This window comes from Phocoena sinus, chromosome 7, assembly GCF_008692025.1.
Source record: "Phocoena sinus isolate mPhoSin1 chromosome 7, mPhoSin1.pri, whole genome shotgun sequence".
In the NCBI taxonomy this organism is placed as follows: domain Eukaryota; kingdom Metazoa; phylum Chordata; class Mammalia; order Artiodactyla; family Phocoenidae; genus Phocoena; species Phocoena sinus.
Window position 1 is genome coordinate 36,397,360 of NC_045769.1, and position 24,016 is coordinate 36,421,375.

Below are 24,016 nucleotides of genomic sequence, written 5' to 3' on the forward strand. Positions count from 1 at the left end.
TGTTTCCCCTATGATGATTTTAAACTAAATAAAACGTGCTTTACATTTATGTGCCCGCAGAATTTTGACTATGTTTTTAAAAATCCCTGCTTAAGTCGTTAAAAGCACATAACCAAAATGAAGAAGGCTCAACAAAACAACTAAAACTCTTCTTGTGCCCACCAGTTAGCCACTTGTTATTGAAAATGTCTGAGGTAAAAAGAATCTGCTTTGGGACCAGGGTTACACAGATGAGACTTTAATACTTTAGAACAGTGTTCTCGTTCTCCAGGGCAGCAGTGGCCACCTTGTTGGTTTGAGACTTTATCTTCAATTAGGCGAATAAAACAGAGGCAACAGTATAGTCCACCAACCCCTTAAAATACAAATATTGTGTCTCATTCACTTCAGAAGTGATGCTCATGAGCAGTCATTTACAAGGATGCTTTGTCTTGATTTTTCTTAGAGATGGATTCATTTCCCTGTAAGGTTGTCCAACATGTAAAAAATGCAGGGGAAGGAACTCCACAATTTCAATGTGGGAAAAAAAGGTAAACCAAGCTGAACAAAAAATAAATAAAAGAACTCTATCCTTAGGAGTGATTTTGTTTTCTATTGATTAGGAATAAACAGACTTACAATTTTGAACTTCGTCCATTAGAACAATATTTTTTGTTTTTTCAATATTTTGTACGGAATTTTTGCCATAGTGTCCTCCACGATTTGTGTAAATAATTTCACGGAAGAAAGAGTTTACAGACTTTGCCTTTGAGAGATCTTAAGTATAATCATATAACCAGCATAAAGAATATGTCCATGTAGATCCTAAAACTTTTCCAAATTTGGTAGTCTGACATTTAGTAAAACGCTAAAGTTACTTATGAGAGAGAGAAAAAGACAGAGAGAAGGAGAGTGGTACCAACTTGTCCTTCATGTGCAAAGTTCATTGTTAAAGAAAGCTCAGAAAATATCAATCTTAGTATCTTATTAGTAATGGAAATTGGTATTGATCGTCTTTTATGCTTTAATTTTTTACTTAATTTTAATTTTGTTGAAGTATAGTTGATTTACAATGTCATGTTAGTTTCTGGTATACAGCAAAATGATTCAGATATATATATATATATATTCTTTTCCATATTCTTTTCCATTATGGTTTATTACAAGCTATTGAATATAGTTCCCTGTGCTGTACAGTAGGACCTTGTTGTTTATTTGTTTTATATATAGTAGTTTGTATCTGCTAATCCCAAACTTCCTCCCCTGCCCTTTCCCCTTTGATAACCATAAGTTTGTTTTCTATGTCTGTGAGTCTGTTTCTGTTTTGTGAATAAGTTCATTTGTATCATATTTTAGATTCTACATATAAGTGATATCATATGGTGTTTGTCTTTCTCTGTCAGACTTACTTCACTTAGTATGACAATCTCTAGGTCTATCCATGTTGCTGCAAATGGCATTATTTCATTCTTTTTTATGGCTGTGTAGTATTCCATCATATATATAGGAAATTGGTATTGATTTTAAATTCACATCCCTCTTGCTTCTGCACACATTAATTTGGAGAATTTTGTCTTAGAAACAAATTTGTTATTAATATTTCAGGTTGCTTAGTCCAAGTGGAAAGTAGGATAACTTGAGGCAGAGCTGACTTTTAATTTCAGAAAGAAAATTAATACTTAGATTGTATAACATTTTCTGGAAGACAAGTGTCTCACTTGTTGCTTCTTTCTGAAAGCATGACAAGAAATCAAGATTTTCTTAGAATCATTTCAGCAGTAGGGTAGTTTTATATACATGCCCTACTTTGACCTTTCCTTGGGCACACAGACACACACTTGTTAACATTTTTTTTTGGCTTCATTGTATGGCATATTATAGTCTCACTTGGAAAGACTTCTCTAATCAAAGTAATGACAACCAAACTGGCAAGAGGTATCAGATGGCATGCCTCTTGTAGGTTCCTTGTAGTAAAATTGTCTTACATGATGTTTTGAGTGGTGATTACTCCCGGAAGCTGATAACAGTGTGATACACATTCCTGTAAGCAACATTTGCTTCACTATATTATAATGCATTATTTTTTAAAACCGCCTACCTTACCCTGAGGATTTTTGGCCAACTAGAGATGGTATATTTCTTTGGTATCCAATGCCTTTTTGGCCTATTGGCCAAAGACGGCCTATTTAGCCATCTATTACAAATCTGATAGTGTTTCTTTGCATTAATATCCCCTAAGTGGAAATGCCTTTGGCATCTACTTTTACGATTTGGGGTTATCCCCATCTGTTGTAAGATACAGAGGTTAACATCTTAGCTTTTTCTGGGGGATAATCCTAGGCCCTGATCTCATACTACCCTGAGAAGGGATGTTAGCTGGGAATGTAAAGTGATGCCTCTGTGTGATAGTCCAACAAGTGTGCAGAATGGAAATGGATCTGCTTTTGCCCCAAGTACTGCAGTGTTCTAACTCAGGTCTCTAGCCTTTTTTTTGCGTCTGTACTACTTTTCTTTAGACTTGTCAACATTTTTCTTTTCTTTGTGAATTCTCTGTCAGCAGGGCAGCACATGAAAACACCAGTTTTTTTTATGTAAAGCATTCTATTTGGATGGGTCACATAGTCAGAAAGTATCTGAGACTATCATGGCATTCTCTGAAGTGCGCTGTGGCCTGTTACCGGATGTGACTATACTTCCGTTGCTTTAATGGTGGGCTTGGAGCGTCCCCATGAGGGCATCTCAAAGAAAGGTTTGGGTGCCCTCTGGTACATATGCAAGGAAACCTATTATGTGTGTGGATTGGGAAGTTAATAGAGGCCAAGTTATAGCCATTTGCTTTGTGTCTTTTTTTTTTTTCTTCTTCTTGCCATAAGAAACATCTATATTGAAAACAGTGTCCGGTCACACAGAAATTCAGCCAAACTTTTTTTTTTAAGTCGATGTAAATCTCCCATGCTGTTTAAATGTCGGAACTAAATTTACCAAACTTGGCAGATTTGTAAAGCTAAGCAGGACTGCCAAGTGTTCCCAGTTTCAAGCAGAGAGAGTTCTAACAGTTCCTGAAATACTTGCAGGAGGCACCTGGTGGTAATCGCAGTTTCACAATTCTTCCGAGCGCCTACCTTGCTAGCTGGCATCTCTGTACACTGATGACTATTACAGTGATGATAAAGTGTCAGAATAGAATGTTCCCAAATAAGGCACAGCCCCCAGAGAGCAAGCACGTTCCCACCAAATCTTCCTGCTGGGGAACCCGCAGGAATTAGACTGAGGCTCTTGACATCACAGCCAGCTGGTTACACCAAACAGATAAAGGGGAAGAGGGGCGCAATACGGAAACCACACATGCATACCTGCAGATATAACTTGGCCTACTTTGTTTTTTTTTTTCCATTTAATCAGGGATTGTTGTCTGAGATTCTGCGTAAGGAAGAAGACCCTCGGACAGCATCTCAGTCTCTTTTAGTAAACCTGAGGGCTATGCAGAATTTCCTCAATCTGCCGGAAGTGGAGCGGGACCGCATATACCAGGATGAGAGAGAGCGGAGCATGAACCCCAATGTGAGCATGGTCTCATCGGCCTCCAGCAGTCCCAGCTCCTCCCGAACCCCTCAGGTGAGATATTCGCTCCACTGACTTTTCACTCTTAGCCTTGGAGATATCTTGCCTTCACTGCTACTGTGTTTTCCCTCAAAAACGAAGAGACATAATTCCAAGACTTTTTAATCCACTGAACATGTGGGTCAGAAGATATGAACCTCTGACCATATGCTAGTGGTTATCTTTTTCTATATCATCCATGCCATTTCTGTCCCTTCAAGAAAGTCCCATTCTTCCACATGTGGCAGGAGGGCAGCAGTGGGTGGAAGGGTAAGCACTAGATGTCTACATACAGCTGTTTGGTTATTAAAGAAGGGGCTAGCGGATTTGTATTGAAGCTGAGTTTGCGAAGCATTGCTTTTCCTTCAACTGTGTATTTATTTGGATGGGGGCAGGGGACAGCTAGCGTAGTCCGAGTTCTGCTTGATGCAATCTGAAAGAGACAAAATCAGGGAGGAACCTGTGTGTGATGGAAGCATGCCAATGCAGCGGCTAGATCCGAATGACTGGGAGCTCGTTCAGTGATCCCTTAGAAAATGGTAGTGGAAATGTAGGCCTTAATTATTTTCCTTCCTACAGTGATGTCCACAGGACCCTGACTCAGCTTTCCATCCCTCCTTTGTTCATACTTTAAAAGCATTCTGTTCTCAGGTCCTCCTGCAGATGCATACATCTAGTAATGTTGTGTGATTTAAAGATTTTAACTGAAGGGTCAAGGTCTCAAGTCAGCCAAGAGTCATTTCCAATTCAGATCTGAGCCCACTTATTTTTAGCCTACTCCCTACTTCCCCTAAACTTTTACTAATCAACGGATTTATGGTAAAGCCACCCCATTTACTGTTGCTAGCATGGTTGCAGGTTCCTTCTTGAGTGATAGTTTTCAAAAAAAATATTTAACAGGTACACAGTTGTACAAATCAGAAAAATGGGTACTTTGAAAATAAAGGTTTTTTTTTTTGCTTAGATACTATAGTTTTGGGTTTAGGAGTTTGTTTTCTGTTAAGTTCTAAGGAACTGATTAAGCAGAATCTTCTAATAGAAATATTTGAGCTTTTTCAAGTATATCCATTTTTTCACACATCTTAACTCTTTTTATATTTTGCACTCTGCAATAGATTTTTTAACTGAAGATAATTTTCTATCATGCACTGCCAAACTGTGATACTTAGACTTTAGTGTTTAGTGAATTATGAATTTTAGTTACTGTTAAACCAAAAATAAGTCTCTTGACTGCTTACTTTGGACCACTGTAACCAAGCTTTTTTATCTTTATTTTTATTTTTTTAAAATTTTGGGGCATACATGTTGAGCTATTGAGTTGGACGAGTTGTTAATTTGCACTAATATTTACTTCTATTAAATTCACCAACATTTTTGCCACTTTTGAAGCCCATTAAATCATTACAGGAGAATCCAGCCATGCTTCATGGCCATTTAATTGGGCAGGTCTTCTCAGAAAATCACTCCTCCTTGTTAGAAAATCACACAGGTCTGTGTGTTTTGTTTTCCACTCGTTTGTAATATTTTTCCAACAAGATTATATCTTAGGCATCTTTTCAAAGACCTGGTAGCTTTCAGAGCCAGACCAACTTACAACACCACACAGTTAAGGTCAGGACCCTGACTCAGGACCCTGACTTTGCTTTTTTAAACAGCAAAAAATCCTGTCTAGAAAATTCCTAGTTAAAGGTGCCCTTTACGGACCAGTATACCAGGGAAATTGAACGTTTAATTTCACAGTTTTGAGATTTCTGAAAATAAATATAAAATGTTTTTCTCAAAATAGTTTTGAGAATACAGTCATGGCACTGACATTTTTACATTGTATGGAACATTCTTCTTTTTCTGTTGGTTAAACATTGAGAAAGTTACTGAAGACTTTTAAAATATTTCATGATTACCTACTTATCCAAAATTCTTTACAGAACTATCTCAGTAGCAAAGATCCATAGTACTGTAAGGCTTTCATTGTGCAAATAAATGTCAGAGGGGTACCCACTGATTCAGCCTTTGAGTTGGAGGCAGCAGTGCAGGGCACACACACGCAGAACCTTGCATAGGTCCATGGAGATTATTTTCCAGACCCCGTCAGTACTTTGTTATCAGTTTAAAACAAATTGAAGACTTTTCAAGTTTCAAATTCAACCTCAAGAGCCTCTTCTCATAACCTTCAATTGGCTAGTATTCCTCAATGTACTTAAAAATAACAAAACAACAGTACAAGTATAAGAATAGTCATTTATTGAGCACTTATTGTATCAGGTATTGCAAACATTTTGCATGAATTGGATCCTCACCATTTTGCACTGTTGTTCTCATTTTACATGAGGTTTAGATGAGGTTTACATTTTAGATGAGGAAACTGAGGTTTAGATGGGTTAAATACCTTGTGTAAGGTCACACGGCTGAGTGATAGAGCTAGAATTTGAACTCTAATTATTCTGATTCCAAGGCTGGGCCCCTAACCATATATTTCAATGCTTTGCCTTTAGCCCTCAGTGTTCTAGAGAAGATCTGACCAGTCAGGTGAGATTAGTCAGTGAGGCTAATAAGAAACCTGCATTGAGAAAGGCAGAAATGGTATGCTAAAATATGCACTTAACAGGAAAAGCACTGAACGTTAATTAGAAGTTTTAAGAAGAAAAGGGAGTTTTCTTGAAAAAGATGAGAGAGGATTGGACTATTGAGGGAATAGCTCAAACTTGAGGGCAAGAAGAAACATGTAAAAACAGCACCAGAACGAATTGGAGGTTTTGGAGGCAGAGTAGCACAGTGATTCCTGAGCCTGTGCTTTGGAGCCTGAGAGACTTGAGTTCAGATCATGGTTATTTCACTTGCTGCTAGCAAGTTAAGTATCCTCTTTTATTTTCAGTTGTCTTCATCTGTAAAGTGAAAATAATAATGTCTAACTCACTGTGTTCTTAAAAGAATAAGATGTGATAACAACAACCAAAAAGCACTTTTTGGAGTGCCTGGCACGTAAAAAGTACTACATCAATTATTCTTATTATTACTTTGCAGTAATTAGAAAATAGTATGAGACAGGGAATTCAAAGGAGAATGGCAAAGGTCACTGAGCGCTCTTAGGAATCAAAGCCTTCCTGGAAACTTAGGACATAACTCCAGCTTCAAGACACTGTTGAGAATGACCCCATGGTGTCCACCCTGCATGCCATGTCTTTCTCCAAACCTGCGTACTGTCAATCCAGCATACTGTCAGTCCAGCAGGGGAACAACAGCTCAGGACATCCACAAAGGGAACATAGTGGTTTAGGATTCTAGGGTGGGTGGGGATGAAAAGGGAAAACAATCCACTTTAGACCAAATCAGCTGGCCATGCTCAGGAATGCAACGATTGGGGCAGACTTTTCTCTTTGTCCTGTTGCCCTGGGTTCTGGGAAGGCTGCCCAGCACCGTCTCCTTACACACCAGAGCAAATGCTCTGCAGTCTTTTGGATCAAGTAGATTCAAGCGTTTTAGGGTTATCCTAACCCCAAGAAGTACAGACACCTTCTATATTGTCCTTCATTTGTCTCTGAAACTGATGGGAAATCATTCAATTAAAACGAGCACGGCAGAATACATAAAACCACAATATGAGTTTAAGAAAATGAAGACGGCACTTCAAAGGCATTCTGAAGCCTCGTTTTATGAAATGAAATTTTGTTTCATTTCCACTGATTTCCTAGGTGAAATTAGGTGACTGTCTGGGTAGCATAATGATGATAATGGTGGGAAGCCATACATACTCGGATGACATACGTAAAGCTTTAATAAAGAATGAGAGACTCAGGGGAGTGCATTAAATTGAGTAATAATTTATTATTTAGAGACCTCTACCCATTTACTCAGTTTTTCTGGAAGAATTGGCTCTTCCTCCAAGGTGTACTATTTTCAGAAAGAAAAAGGTAACTGTGTGTGTTCTGCATGCTCCTGTTGCGGGTAGGTGATCGCTTGAGTTTGGTGCCCAGAGTAGCCATCGTACCTGTGAACTGTCTCAGCTACTGTGAGGGAAAGAACAAGGTTGACAGGACTCTGCATGTCCTATAGGAATGCACTGCAATTATTTCCAATCACAATTAACCTGATTAGAATAATGGACAGGAAGTGTCCCTCTGTAGCTAATGCAGTTTGGCATCAGCTGACTGAAATCCTTTGATAATTTCTGCACAGATGGCTGGGCTGAATGCAGCACTTTTTAAATTATTATTTTCATGGTCTCTTGGTAGGCCAAAACCTCGACACCGACAACAGACCTCCCCATTAAGGTGGACGGCGCCAACGTCAACATCACAGCTGCCATTTATGACGAGATCCAACAGGAGATGAAAAGGGCCAAGGTGTCTCAAGCCCTGTTTGCCAAAGTGGCTGCAAATAAAAGTCAGGTGAGTGGTTTTTAAAAGAGCAAAAGTGAGGGCTGGAATTAGACCGTTCTCCTCCTCCCACCAATAAAAATACATCTGTTCCTATAATAATAATAACAACAATAATAATAATCCCTAGAGAACCTGTCGTGTTCTGCATTTTGCTCTATGGTTTGCTTTTGTTCCCATCAGAGTTCAAAATGAAGACTGAGTCAAAACCCAGTTTTTTTTTCTTTTATTTTTTTTCCAAAAGGAATCAGACTTGAATAATTTCCCTCCTAATTCTGAATATTGCTATGTATCCTTTCTTTCTTTCTTTCTTTCTTTTTGGTATTTGAGCAAAACTTAGTGTGTTCAAAACAGCATCTTCCTGAGACCAAGTTTTAGCCAGGTCTCATCACCTCTCTTATTCCCACCGGGGAAATGGATGACTTTGTCATAATAACTGCTTTTCCTCAGCCCCAGAGACACCTTGCAATGTCAGGTGTTTCTTTTATGTATAGAATACAGTTGTTTTTCCAGGAGAAAACACACATTGGGGAGTGCAGAGTGAGTGCTAAAATCTTTAACAGAAAAACATAGACGCTTATCCAGTACAATTTTTCAGAGTGCTGGGATTGTGGGGAATGGAATGCTCCAGGGAAAAGGGTAGACAGATGCTTAGGTTTTTTATTTCTGAAAGCAGAAACAGTTGATGGGATCTACTCTGTTTCAATTCATTTAAAGGGACAACTACCGCCCTATCCTAGAATGGGTTAGGTTGAGGCACCTACTTATTTATTCCTGGGTTGAACAATTACCCAAATGCAGGATAGAGGAAACAAAAGTTAGTTAAAGCTTAATTTTGAGAGTCCTTTGATTCTGAGCTTGATTTCCTCTGTGGCCTTGCATGACAAATGTTTTCGTCCCTACATATGTAAATGGTAAAATGGTCCACCATCTCCCTAACAAATCTTCTGTTGTGTGCTATAAAGGAAGGAAGTTACTGAATATTGTATTAAGCAAGGTGGTTTTTAATGAAAATTAAGTTTTTAAAATGATAGTCAGATGCTATATTTATACTAGTTATATGGTTTTGGGAATAGCCTTTTTTTCCTGTGGTTTTGCAGTAACCTGACTTAAGTTATTTTTCAGATGTTGATAAAGGGAGAGCAGTAGAATATCCAGCAATTTCGAAGAGGATTGAAATATTGGTTTCCCATTTCAATTTCGATGTAGTAATTCTTCCAGATTATTCTTTCTCTCACAATGAAGTCATTGAAATACAGTTTGCTAAGATATAATGTCCAACCATAGTATGAAATACATGAAAAGAAAATACCATAGAGCTTTCTTAAACTGTTAAATGCATAAAATCCCGTGTACCACATGGCAAAATATAATGAGAGTTGGAGCTGTTAAACGAATAAAGCTGTTAAATGCATAATGCCACTTGGCAAAACTACTGTGCATTTAATGGTTTTCCACTGTGTAATAAAGGACATATGTGATAAATGTGCAGTAAGTATAAAGCTACAGAATGGATTCTGCAAACCTGCCCCTTAGTTGTGACTTGACGTAAATATCAAAGCTTCACTCAGTCCTCCTTTTATAAGCAGCTTTCAAGAAAATCTGAAGGCCACAGTCTGAGAACTTGACTCAGAATGCTTGTAATCTTCCTGTTGACTTGGCACTATTGCTTCTGGAAATGGTGATGCCTCCAGCCTCCCCAAGTAATTCAGGTGGCTGATTGAAAAGTGTGCTTGCCAGTTGGACAAACTTAGCTCTCCAAATTTTTGTTGCCTCCTGAAGAACTCAGTAGCCCTGTTTTTGCCGAATCTGGAGGAAAACATAGTACTAGGAATTAATATGCTAAGGGATGAGATTGAGCCTAAATGGGGATAAGATGCTTTGTTTTTCTTTCTTCCTTTGGGACAATGATTTCATTCTCATTTATGAATAGGGAACTTTATTTGTAAGTAGCTGACTAGATTTGCAAATCAGGCATTAAGTTTTTTAAAAATGGCATTGCCAAGCAAAATGAACTTAACTGACAGTTTCAAAGGCAATTTAACATAAGTTATTCACTCTACTTTGTAAGCACTACAGCATTTGCTTGATAAAAAGCATACTTAGTGAAATCAATTGATGTGGTACTTTGCACATGTATTTGGTGTGGATCCATAAGGTGTGTGTGTGTGTGTGTGTGTGTGTATGTGTATGGAGTGGCTGAGAAGGCAGACGAAGAGCAAGGGCGCTCCATTCTCTTGGAGGTGAAATTAGGAGAACCTTTAACAGGAACTCTTGTGAACTCTAGTGGGTTTGGAGCCTGGGAGGCCCAGTTCAAACATATATAGTAACCCCTCCCCTTCCATTTTAAATGTCTTTTAAAATAGAAAGGAAACCCTCATAAAATCTCATTCACTGCATGGTGTGAATTACTGTCACCATATTAAGAATAATACCTAACACTGCCTGTGTGTTAGGCACGCTTTGAATGAAGAGTAGGAAAAAGGGAGGACATTTTTAGAGATTAAGGGTGGTGGGCCAAGATGGTCCTTGAGGGCTGTAAGTGTTTAGGGAACAGGCACAGTTGGAGGAGGGGTTCAGAAAAGGAATTGAAAGAGTGACAAACGTTTGCAGTTTTGCCTGTGGTCCTGTTGGGGAAAATAGTATTACTGGAAAGTGTGTGTTTTCTTAGTGGGTGGGTTACATCAGGGCGCGTTTGTAGGGTCGTAGACCACCTGTTCCTTTAATTGGGCTTCAGCTCCTTTGTCATGGCCAGGCCAGTCCATCATCTGATTCCATTGAGTGCCTCCTATCTGACCCTTGCCCCTTTCTTCATAGGAGAGAAGTCAAAAAAGTAAAGCAGGGGTAAAAATAAGAGGGAAAAGTATGCTTATGCACATTTCACCTTTTACTTTTGCTTCATTTTCAATTTAGGATCAATTTTAGGTGTTGTGTGTGTGTGTGTGTGTGTGTGTGTGTGTGTGTGTGTGTTCTGAGACTGTTTTCCTTTTCTTTCTGCAGAATGTTCAGATTATTGGTCTTCATGGGATAGGATGTACCATGGTCCATGGTTGATCTCTGTGAACTAGGAGTGGGAGTCCTCAGTAGGAGCCATAGTGCAAAGGCATATGGCATTTTCTGCACCCCTTCAGTATGGCCCTTACATACAAAGGGCCTCCAGGGAATGAGTGCCCCAGCATGCAATTTAAGTGGCTATGGGAACTCCTTGTCCCTTGATAGCTTCTTGTAATCTCCCTGTCCCTCTTACTCAAATTCTGTAGGGTTACTTTCCCCTTTCCTCCCCAACTGCAGCTTATCAAATGTGATCTGGGCAGTGGAAATCCAGTAGGGAGCAAACACAGTGACCGTGGGCACCCTCACTGCAGTCCTCCAAGGTCGGCCATCAGTTGCCCCCTTCCCCAGACATTAATTCACGGTTTCTCTCCTGCCCTCTTCTCTTTTTTATATAGTTCACAGTATTCAGCTCATGGAATGCTGAGGATCACCCGAGGCTGGTTTTCTTTTGGAAAGAGAGTGAAACTTCCTTTGTTATTTGTATACCCAAAGACCCAACTCTACATATATGACTGTCTTTTCCTACTAGGTTTGGGTGAAGACAGAGTAGGTAGAGGAATGGGAAGGGGCTTATTTTAATCCCTGTTCTACCTTGCCCCCATTAAAAAAATAAAACGAACAAAAATGTTAGAAGGGCCCTGGGTTTGCTTTCTTTTTTCTTTTCTTTCTTCCTTTTTTTTTTTCTTTGGCGGGTGTGGGGTCTTACTTTCTATATTAGGAAGGTAGAGAGAATCTGAGACATTGCAAAAAGGAGAAATAGACAACCTGGTTGTAAAGCTCAGTTGGTGGTAATGAAAGGGCCAACCCCAGAGTCTTCTGGGATAAAAGAAAGGGAGTGATCTGGGAATAAATGGACCCAGAGGGGTCTCTGATGAGATGACGTTGGAGATGCCCTCATCTCCACCAAGATTTAAAGACCCCTGCCAATCCTCCAGTTCTGCTCCCTGCCGCGCACACTTCCCAGGCCCACAGGTTGCAGGAGCTACCACTGGGACCAGTAATGGGGGGGGTCCTCACTTCTACTACAGAAGAGGGAGGGAGGCACAATTGTGATCCCACTGCATCTGGGGAGAAGGAGTTTCTGGCCTTCAGTATACAATTCTGAAATCATTTCCTCCATAGAAGCTGTGTTCTTCATGGTGACTGGATTTCAATGTGTTCTGTGCTTTACGTACGTTAGGATTAAATAGATTTTGTTTACTGACTGGCCTTTATTCCTTATCACTGTCTCACCAAAAAAAAAAAAAAAAATTCTGTGTTCTCACCTACTGACTTAACAAGTTATAATCCCAAATAGAAGGCTTCTTAAGCTTTAGATGTAGATTACAAACTCAGATTTTACGGACATTCATCTTTATTGTAAAATATCTCCTTACAGATGATCTACTTTGCTTAACAGGCTAAATGATTTAAAATATACAGGTGTTTCAGACATAGAGAATGGACTTCAGGACGCGGGGAGGGGGAAGGGGAAGCTGGGATGAAGTGAGAGAGTGGCATGGACATATATACACTACCAAATGTAAAATAGCTAGCTAGTGGGAAGCAGCCACATAGCACAGGGAGATCAGCTCAGTGCTTTGTGACCACCTAGAGGGGTGGGATAGGGAGGGTGGGAGGGAGACGCAAGAGGGAGGAGATTTGGGGATATATGTATGTGTATAGCTGATTCATTTTGTTATAAAGCAGAAACTAACACACCGTTGTAAAGCAGTGACACTCCAGTGAAGATGTTAAATAAATAAATAAATAAATAAACTAGAACAAAATATATACAGGTCTTCATGGCAGATCCTTTTATAAGCAAAAATAAAGACAGACAGCTGTACATAAAGAAAAATAATTGGTATATTATTTGGTTTGTTTCCTTCCTTTTATCACTCTTTGCTATTGGAGTTTATATCACATTCAGTATATGTGCTAACATATTTTTTCCTTCAATCATGGGTTACTATATTAATCTTTGCTTTTGTGTCTCTTCTTAAAAATATCCCAGGCACAAGTTAGTTGTACATATTTCCTTTTTAAAGAAATAGCTTCTATTTTATGATTACTTAAGTAAAACATCCTCGTTTTATTTTGTATTTTTTATTTTTAATTCTCAAAGGCATTTCTTTTCTTCTTTAATGTTATTTATTTTGAATAGGTAGCATATGTTCATTGTACAAGCTTCAAAAAGAAACAGAAGCGTATACAGTGAATAGTTTTCCTCCATCCCTCACCCCCTTAGCCATCCTTAGAGGCAGCCACTGCTAACATTTCTCCTCTATCTTTGGAAACACAAATGTATATACTTTTTTTGTCCCTATGCACAAATGACTAGCATACTTTACATGTGACTCTGCTTGATTTTTTTCTTATAAATCTCAAAGATCTTGCCACATCAGCACACAGAGCCCCTTCTTCTTTTAAGCTGCTGTATAGTATTCAATGGAATGGGATGCACCATGATTTATTTGACTCTCTTCCTTTGGTGGATATGTAAATTGTTTCTAATCCTTCCATACTAAAAATGATGGTGTTTACATTCCAATTGACCTCCTTGCCAGCAATGCCCAAGGGTCCCAGCCCCTATACCCTCACCTAAGACATTTTAAATGACTCAGCTGACTACAGTTTTGGCAAATATAAAACATTTACAATAAACAAAAACGAAACAAAACAAAACCCTGAACAACCGGAACCTCCCGCGTCTCCCTCTCCCATGAGTTGTGCCCCTGAAAGTGAAGCTAGGGCTTCCGCAGGCAGGTCCCAAGCTAATGGTCTGGTCTGGCTCCCCTGCACGTGCAGCGGCATCTGGGGATGGAGCCGCACGCCACCCTACTGCGCTCCTCCCGGGGCCTACCTCCCCTCTGGGGCCTGTGGGCCCATGCAAGCACTGCAGAGGCCCATCACGCTGAGTGCCACCTGCCATTTGTGGGGCGGCAAGTGACAGGAAGAGACCGCGCACCCCCGAACTGTCACCTGCATGCCCCAGCTTCATTTTTAAAAATGTAGAAAATGAAGAAAAGTGTAAAGGCAAAAACATGAATCACCCATAATTCCACAATCCAGAGGTAGTTGCCATTAACCTTTTAGAGTCTTCTAATGTGTAAGCGTGGGTTTGCACATGCGTGTTTATATCCTAGTTGGGATCACACTGTAATAAGACAAGTTAAAACTATAATTTTCTTAAGGTCAACTTTTCATGTGGGAGAGTAAATTTATGAATTATAAAATATCTTCAGTTTCATTATTTTGTTTCTTAGCCTTTAGAAACTATTGCCCAAGGATCGGTTTTGCCACTTTGCACAAAATGTGGTTTGACAGTTACCTTATTTATTAAGCTCTCTTTATGGAGATGGCTTTATTGGGGCTGGGATAGCTCGGGCTATTGGAAGTAAATGTTTGATTACCCCAATCTCTGGTATAAAAAGTGACAGGAAAAACTGGCCGTATGATGCCATTGGTGATGAGCTGGTGGTCTAAGTCTCGCTCGCAATGCTTTTGCTTTTGTCGTCTTGTCTTCAGTGTGTAAGGCAGACTGAAATGAGGCATGTGGCCTTGACTGAGTAGCTGCCCCTTGCTGCTGGGCAGGTTTCTTTGGAGCACATTTTGACAACCTTTCAAAAAGCAGTTTCTACTCTTGTCAACTGGGGCATGTATGCTACAATGTCAGGTCTGTCCACCAAATTCAAATGAAAAAAAATTAATATATTCACACTACAGTTACCTTTTTTTTCTGTGGCACGCGGGCCTCTCACTCTTGTGGCCTCTCCTGTTGCGGAGCACAGGCTCTGGACGCGCAGGCTCAGCGGCCATGGCTCACGGGCCCAGCCGCTGTGCGGCATGTGGGATCTTCCCAGACCGGGGCACGAACCCGTGTCCCCTGCATCAGCAGGTGGACTCTCAACCACTGCACCACCAGGGAAATGCTACAGTTACCATTTTTAAAAAACTGTTATACCAAGTAGTGAAGAAATTAGGCTTCTCAATATTCTCAAATGCCAAACTAAGTGGGCAGTCAATACAGTGATGCCCAGGCATCAAGTTTGAACCCTTCACTTTTTTCCTTTATCTCTCAGCATAATTCAAAGGATTAGATTCTTTTGAGAAGTGATCAACAGAAATTCCCACAAGATCTCAGTTTTTACATCAGTCTTCTAATGAGGAATTGGGTTCTTATTACCATTTCTGCAATTAATTATGTTAACGTTTCATGCCCTAAAACTAGCGTTTATGGGAACCCATAATTAGATATCAATGAAGGTTAATTACAGTTTGTATGCAGTTCATAAAATGTCATATACCTTTATCCATTGCTAAAGTTTCTGTACCGGTTTTAAGCACATTTTTATGTACTGCAGAAACCCTGAGTTGCATTATTTTGACATGGGACCTTTAGGAACTTGCATTTGACTTTGAAGCAAATCAGGTTGACATATTAAAAGCCATCTTTCTGAACTCTGCAGCCCTCTTTCAAAGATGACATTGAGCTAAACCATGGTTCTTACAGTTGGAGAATGTTGGTGCCTGTGAGTGGTTCCTCCTGTTTTGCTGTAGAGACCGTTTAATCATCCTGCTTGGGACTTCCCTGGTGGCGCAGTGGTTAAGAATCCGCCTGCCAATTCAGGGGACGTGGGTTTGATCCCGGTCCCGGAAGATCCCACATGCCGCAGAGCAACTAAGCCCGTGTGCCACAACTACTGGGCTTGTGCTCTAGAGCCCGGGAGCCACAACTACTGAGGCTGCATGCTGAAACTACTGAAGCCTGCACGCCTAGGGCCCGTGCCCCGCAAAAGAGAAGCCACTGCAATGAGAAGCCTGCGCACCGCAACCAAGAGTAGCCCCGGTTCGCCGCAACTAGAGAAAGCCCGCGTGCAGCAACAAAGACCCAACACAGCCAAAACAAAAAAAGATCATCTTGGGCTTCCCTGGTGGTGCAGTGGTTGACAGTCCGCCTGCCGATGCAGGGGACACGGGTTCGTGCCCCGGTCCGGGAAGATCCCACATGCCGCAGAGCGGCTGGGCCTGTGAGCCATGGCCGCTGAGCCTGTGCATCCAGAGCCTGTGCTCCACAGTGGGAGAGGCCACAACAGTGAGAGGCCCGCATACCGAAAAAAGAAAAAAGATCATCTTGCTTTCACAGGGCCAAGACTAGGGGTAGGCATGTAGGCTTGCTAGGTCTCGGGTGCAAAATTCAAGAAGACACACTTTCAGAGTCACATTCCTTAAATTTTGCACGTTAGTCACTTGCTTGCCTCACACTAGTCCCAGCCCTGATCTGTCAAACAAGTCTTATGCCTGGTTTTCTGCTGTGTCTGCTTTTTTTCCCCCCTGCGCTTATGGGTTTTTGAGGCAGTGTGCATAATATGTAGTTTTTTTTTTTTCTTTTTGCAGTACGTGGGCCTCTCACCGTTGTGGCCTCTCCCGTTGCGGAGCACAGGCTCCGGACGCGCAGGCTCAGCGGCCATGGCTCACGGGCCCAGCCACTCCACGGCATGTGGGATCTTCCCGGACCGGGGCACGAACCCGTGTCCCCTGCATCAGCAGGGAGACTCCTAACCACTGCACCACCAGGGAAGCCCCCATAATATGTAGTTTTGTATCATAGGTATGCTGGAATTTGGACCTGAAGTCAGGGACTAGAAATGTTTCGGTTGTTTTCTCCTTGATATTTTAGTCTAGTACATTTTGCTGTTAATATCTTTCTAGTATTTAAGTGGAGAAGACTCCAGATTCATTCTTTTTGACAGATAAGGATGTTTTTTTTCAGGTACATGTTCCCATCTATGTGTATATGTATGTGTGTACATACTTATATAAAGTCATACTAAATCTCTGTCCTGTTGTATAGCTATGTATACCCTGTATTTCTACGGTAAGGAAGGCAACAAGATTTTATGAAATCCCCTCTTGACTTGGGCCCTTTATAACAGAGGTTAAGGAGTTGTTCAGAATAAAATTTTCATTACTCTCAATTACAGATTCACTCTTTGCAAACACATCCATAGAAATAGGAGACACATGCCCAGCGACAGCTGAAAATTAGTCCCCATGAAAATACAGTTTAGAACTTAGTGTACAATTTTGAGAAATAAAAAGAGAAGCAGATCATTTTTACTTATTACATTCAAGGTATAAAATAATTAACCTTGAACTGTAGACAAATGCTCAGCACAAATCTTTTTTCAGGTTTAGATGACCTCCTTGTCAGGGATTCATTGAAGCCCTTGACAAGTCTCCCTTGCAGTTTAGCCTTTTATCCATTTCAGTTTTCTTGATTAGGTTATCTTGAATCATTAGGGGGTTTATTTATTTTAATAGACACTTATTGGATTCATGAAAGGAGAATTCGGTGACTAAGAAACAAGAGCTGAATATTATCTGGCTCATTTCACACTTCAGAAGAGTCTCAACCAGCTGAAGAGAAACTCTTCCACAGTTACAAAAGTTTGTTTGGGGACTTTATGTGCTTCCGTTTAGAAAGTGAACTGCCTGTAGTTAATAATATGAATTTTCTTTTGAGTCGCTCAGAAAACATTCCCTTTCGGTTACATATGCTGACATTTTCTGTATTGAAGATGTGGGTGAGTAAATGGCCTTTTACATTTCTGTTGCAAGAAGCCTTGTGTCATTCACCTGAAGAACTGTTCATTTGCCGACTTATTCATTCATTGGGGTTCCTAGATGGGCAAAGGGGGAAGGGGATTCTTACTATTTGTAGATTGAGTTCACTCGTCAGCTCTGTGATAGGTACATCAGGGGGCACAGTAATGACTGTGACAAGGCCTTCCCTTCAAGGCCAGTACAACCTTACTTAACAGGAACAAACGTATTTACTACATCTCTTTTTGGAGATCAGAGCAGACTGTGAACTTGCATTTGTTTCTTAGCAAGTCCTGGTTTGTATTCGTTTTGAAATATTATAAAAACTAGGAGATTTGTCACTAACACAGAACTTAATTTTGTTTTTAAAGGAAAAAATATGGGAACAGGGACATGTTGGAGTTATTACCTGTGTCCTGGGGTAGGAAAACAAGTAACTTAGTACACAATGAAATTTCAGTACCACGGACAGGAACCCCACTCTTTCCATCTCCTTCCCCTCCCCCATCACTTAAACCTAAGGCTTGGAGCTGGGATTCAAACCCATATCTGATGGGCTCCAGATTCAGACCCTGGGCTGTATTATTGTTTTCTGAAAGACCTCCTTGTTCATTTGAATAGTCTCAGCATTTGGTATGTAGTTTGGAGAATATGTCACTCATTTATTATCTACTTGAGTTTTTAAACCTTTCAATATTTTTATAAGTGTACTAGATATTGTCCTTCCTCATTCATTTTCAATGTGAGAGAGCTTTACAAATTCTCATTTGAACAACAACAACATACACATGCACACACACATACACGAAAATGGTTAAAATGATGAGAATAGATTTTTTTAAATGATTGATATAGTTTGGTACTTATGAATATGTCATTTTTTTAAGAATGAAACCTTCTGGAAGATGAAGCTTACCAAGTATGTAATTTACCACTAGCAGGCCACTGTGGGCCTTCATTGATACCCAGCAACATGATTTCACTATGAAAAAAAAAGATATCTAGGCTAGGGTAAGTGGTGTTCTTGACTTTATGATAGTCCTTTCTCCAAGAACTTCTTGTTAAAAAAGAAGGAAGGAAGGAAAGTAGGAAGGGAAAGGAAAGAAGAAAGAAAAGAATTCTTTGTCATGTCAGTTTAAGAGCCTTCAATGACTCCCATGGCCCATAGGACTAACATGAAATTTCTTTGCATGGTATTCTTTATGACCTGACCCCCACCTCCATTTCTAGACTGTGCTTTAGCCACACAAAGTTGTTTCTGATTCCTTGAATGTGATAATTGTATAAGCCCCTGCATTTGCTGATAATGTTATCTCTGCTTGGAATGTGATTCCAATCACTTCCTCTCCCCACCTGGTGAAATTCATCTTTATCTTTCAAGGCCCACCTTATGAGTCCTGTTCTCTGTGATCACATATTCCCTGAACTTCATGGTCAGAATTACCTACTTACCCTTTGGTGATCTCAACTAACCTTTTAAGTAAAAAGCATGGCCCACAGTAGATGGGTGATCAGTACAAGCTTATAAACTAATGTTCTGAGAGACCTCTGTCACTGTTTGCATTTATATACTGTGGTAAATTGGATCACCCTCTTTTCTTTATCTTATTCTTGCATTAGAGATGGGGGAAAAAGAGCCCTCAGAATGTTGTCATGGTTGCTTTTGAAAACTAGTGCTCTCCCCCAACACTAACTCTTTTAATTTGAGGCCATGAAACATTCGTCTGGGCTAATTTCTATGCACTCTAATAATTTCAATTCAATCTATTGAGCATTTATTGAACATCTGTTATGTGCAAGAAACTATACCCTAAAGTGGGTAAGAAACCAACAATTTCCCTCCATCCGCATTAAGAAGCTGACTGTTCTGATAGGGGTGCAGGCATGCCCAGCAGTAACAAAATAATCATCAAATTGTGAAAAGGTATAAGCAACATGCTTTCAAATTATGCAGGAGTGAGTAAGCAGTTCTTACAAGAGATCAGGTGAGACCATGTCAGCTGAACTTTGAAGTACAACTTCTCATAGCAGGGGTAGAGGGTTGAGTGAGATTTTCCAGGAAAGGGAGTAACATAAGCAAAAGCATGAAGATGGGAATATACCAAGCCTATTCAGGGACTGTGAGTAATTCACAGTGGCCAGAGGACAAGGTCCATGGGGAAATTGAGGGGAGATGAGACCATGAAGGAAAAACAGGAGCAAATTGTGGTTCTTATTGTTGCCTCTTCTAATGCTCTTGAATTGTGAACTAGAGGTGTCTCATTTAAGTAAATCCTCAATAAAACTATCAGTTTACTAAAAGATAAACTATGGGGTTATTATTCATCTTTCAAAAAGAAATAATGATACCTTTCTTCAAGTAGTAAGGATTCCTAATACATTTACAACATTATTTGCTTTGTAAATTTAGATTGATGTACAACTTTGTAGGAACATGTGGATTGTAAACAAAATATATCTTGACTGGTGTGTCACCTCACCTGCATAGTTGGGCAGAGGTGGTCAGAGTTGTTTTTTCTACTGAGGGAAATATATTTGTTTAAGAGGCTGATGAGATGACTAAAATGAGATGTTAATAGGTATTATTTGCTTATGCCCTGAATGCTTGGGAACTCTTTATCCATTGATCACAGGGATGTAGCTTTGAACTTACGTTCTTTCTCTGGGTTCAGATTTTGAAGGTAAAGGTGTTTTAATCATAAATTCCTTAGCGTCATTATACTTAGGTTCCATGTACATTTTCCTGTGTAAGTTCCAGGTATTCTCTGTATTTTTTTTAAACTTTTTATTTTGAACACATTTTAGACTCACAGATTTTGGAAAATAGTACAGTTTCCATATATTTCTCACCTAGCTTCCCCTACTGTAACAGCTACATCACCATAGTGCAATGCTCAAAACCAGGAAGTTAGCATTGTTTTAATACATTAACTGAACTGAAAACTTTATTCTAATTTCACTAATATTTTTAATTAACATTATACTAAATATTAATAGTATTTCCACTAATGTCCATTTTTTGTGCCAGGATCTCAATCAGGAACCATACTGTGTTTAGTTATTTATCCTTAGTTTTCTGCAGTCTGTGACCATTCTTCAGTCTTTCCTTTTTTTTTTTTTTTAAATGATCTTGCCACTTTTAAAGAGTGCCGATTGGTTATTTTGTTGAAAATCTCTCAGTTAGGGTTTGTCGTGATTGGACTGAGGTTATGCATTTGGGGCAAGACCTCAGATACTGTGTTGTGTCCTTTGCAGTGAGTCATATCACAGAGTTCATGGTTGTGAATATGTCATCACTGGTGATGTTGACCTTGATCACTTGACTAAGGTGGTTTTATTCTTTGTACTTTGACCCTGATGGCTAATCATTATCTGTTGTTTCTGACAAATAACAAGGTAATAGATCATGGAATGTGGACCTGGAAGGGAACTGAGAGATCATCTTTTGTAAACCCCTTCTTTTATAGTTAAGCTTCCAGAAGATCCAAGAGGGTAACCACTTATCCAAAGGTCACCCAATAATTTAATGTCAGAGCAGGAACTTAGCAGTTTGGTCTCCAAATTGAATATTCTGTGCTTCCTAGCTGTGCTCTGGCACATGTAACTTACTTAGCCTCAGTTTTCCCATACTAAAAATGTGAAACTGACTCTATGAATATTCAGCCAACCTTTGGTCAAAGCTTACAACCAGACTAAAAGAGAAATCACAGCTAGGTATATACACCACAGCTCCTGGTGCCCACTCACAAGGCTGGCCAAGGCTGGAATCAGATGAACTTCTGTATCAGCATCTCCGAAATGAAAATAATTCTCCTGGAATGCTCCACATAACACATAGGGAGCAACAACAAAAAAACCTACTTGAGATTTTAACAGAAAAAGGAGATTTGTTTATTAATAATTCATGAGTTCCCATTGAACATGCACGACAGAAACAGTGCTATTCAATAGAGAATACTGTCATCTGTCACTGTTTTATTTGACATTTACACTTTTTTTTTTTTTTTTTTGCCTGATACTGCAAAACTTTCTTGGATGGCATGCAAAAATTATATAAATGAAAAAAATCCCAGTGTGGGGACTCTTTATCTCTTCTGTGATGGGTTCACTCAGTTACATATGTGTGTGTTCAGGCAATAGCGTGGCACTTTCTGGCACATTCATTAAGCCACCAAACAAGCTAATAAGAGACACTATTGAGAAAACAGAGATAAGCCTCCCAAGTGGGCTGATGGAAGGATCATGTGAATAAAAAGATGGAGGGTGAGATGGGAAGTGAGGTGGAAGAATAGATTTCCGGGAGATAAGCGTACAGATTTGTGGAGTGAGCAAGTGAGTCAGAGTGAGGGGAAAGCGAATCATGGCCGCCATGAAGAAAACTGACAAAAATACACTGCCATTTCCGATGCAGAATAAATATTTATAGATGGCATCAGAGGAGCTCCACCAGCAGGGAATATCGGCATTTAGTAGAAGAGCAAGTTAGACTTAGGGGCACCTTGCAGTTTTGTGCCACCGTAAGGCTCTTGACAATGTTTCTGCTCAGTAGGTTAGTTATTATTTATAAAAATCACAGAACCAGCTGATACATTCATAAGCTAATTATTGAAGCAGCTGGGTACACATGGTGCAATATGTCCAAGGCTGTGAAGTATCACAGATTTCTTGGGGCCTGCTGTGGTGAGGGTGCGCTGTTGAAGGCTCCATCCCTTAATCTGATCAGCCAAGCAAACACTTTGTGGGGAAACTAGATTAATAACCCTCTAAATACCATGAATGTGCTTCGTCTTCAAAACTGGGTTCCCTTAAACATGCTATTAGCTCAGCTCCATCAGGGATTTGAGGAAGTTCTCTGGTGCCCTAAAAACAGGGTCTTGTCGCCTACCTCCCTGTGCCAGAAATTAATTTGGTTTGCTTATGTCTGCACACATGATCACACTTGTGTCTAATCCGCTCCCTAATAGCTTCAAGGTCAGGACCTTGCATGTCAGTGGGCAAATTGAGCACTACACTTCTTAAAGACTGATGGCAGACAGCACACAGTCCATAACGAGGTCTGTAGTTTGTTCTAAGTGGTTGTAATGAGTGCAGATTATAACAGCGCATATAAATCAAATGCGGCAATGAATGTTGTGCGAGACATTCCGAGTATCATAAGTGGAGATACCACTCAGCTGTCACCTGTCTCATTTCAAGCTGTGGCTTCCCACAATGCAATTCACTCCTCATGCGGAACAGCAGGTGCTGTCCTCCTTAAGGTCTGGGTATCTCAGAACTTCATCTTTTAACAGATGCAGGTTTTTGTTTTTATTTTCTGTTAAACAATTGGTCTCCATGCTGTAGCCTCCCCTGGGAGATGTTAAACATACCTGTTTGAAACATTTGAAAGAGTTCAGTTGGAGACTTATTCAGATCTGTGAAAAGACAGAGAAATGGAGCTTACTTTTTCCACAGATGGTTTGTTTTCCATTTCAAGAATTCTTTGCTTTGTACAAAGAAACCCTTGAGGAAACACTTTGGGACTAGGAGATTTTTTAAAATATAATTTATTTCCTGATAGGGATAAAAATTGAATCGTCTTCAATTTTCATATATGTTGCACCTTGAAAATCAACCATTACCTGTCTCTCAATTGAGTTGGAAAAAAAGAAATCTATGAAAATACTTGGGAAAACATTTCCAAGCAAATGATTAGATATCTTGTTTTCATTCTTCCTAACCCTCTAACTCTCCCCAGCTCCCAGTTTATTGCAAGAAAAGATCAGGTCTGCACAAATGTGGCCTCTCACTTGTAAAAACAAGGCAGTGTTGTGTTACAGATTAGTTTATAAATCCCCAGTGGCTTCACAGTTCAGTGCCTACAGCTGCTGCAGATGGGCCTGGGTTTTTGTCTCTTTGCAGTGCTGCAGCCGGCAGTTGAAGGAGAAAATGGAATGATCAGGTTATTAACATGGAGGCCGCGAGGAAGAGGCTGCACAATGAGAACAGCTGGTGTTGCTGTCTTGGCTGATGCAGCGGAGATAATCAAATCTTGCCTTTTTTTGGGTAAAGGCAGAAGACACAGTGGAGAGTTAGACAAACAACAGCTTATGATATTATAAGGGGTTTTTATAATACGTGTCAGGAACTTTCATTGGCTTACAAGTTATGATATAGAATTTGTTGAGGTTCGGGATTTATTTTTTACAAAGTCGTTGGTGTTTACTTATGCACCTTTTTAGAAAAATTCTTACTCTTGCAGGAGGCGTGATGTGGGACAGTTCTTGTTTTTAAAATTAGCAACGTAGCTTGGAAATGATGGGTTAGAAAGCTACTGGGTAAAATATTTTGACATGAGCCAGTGAGCGATGTTGACAGCATCCTCTGTATTATTTTCATATAATCCATCATTATTTGCATTACATTTTCTTTCTTGTGCAGTT

At 39.9% G+C, this 24,016-nt stretch overlaps 1 protein-coding gene across 1 annotated transcript in view; it reads left to right on the top strand.

Annotated features, from left to right (window-relative positions):
- Positions 1–24,016, top strand: part of SATB2 (SATB homeobox 2) — a 190,299-nt gene that overhangs the window by 129,537 nt on the left and 36,746 nt on the right. The window contains exons 8-9 of the mRNA XM_032638309.1: positions 3,382–3,594; positions 7,809–7,964. Coding sequence (XP_032494200.1) covers positions 3,382–3,594; positions 7,809–7,964 — 369 coding nt within the window. The remainder of the gene's footprint in view (positions 1–3,381; positions 3,595–7,808; positions 7,965–24,016) is intronic.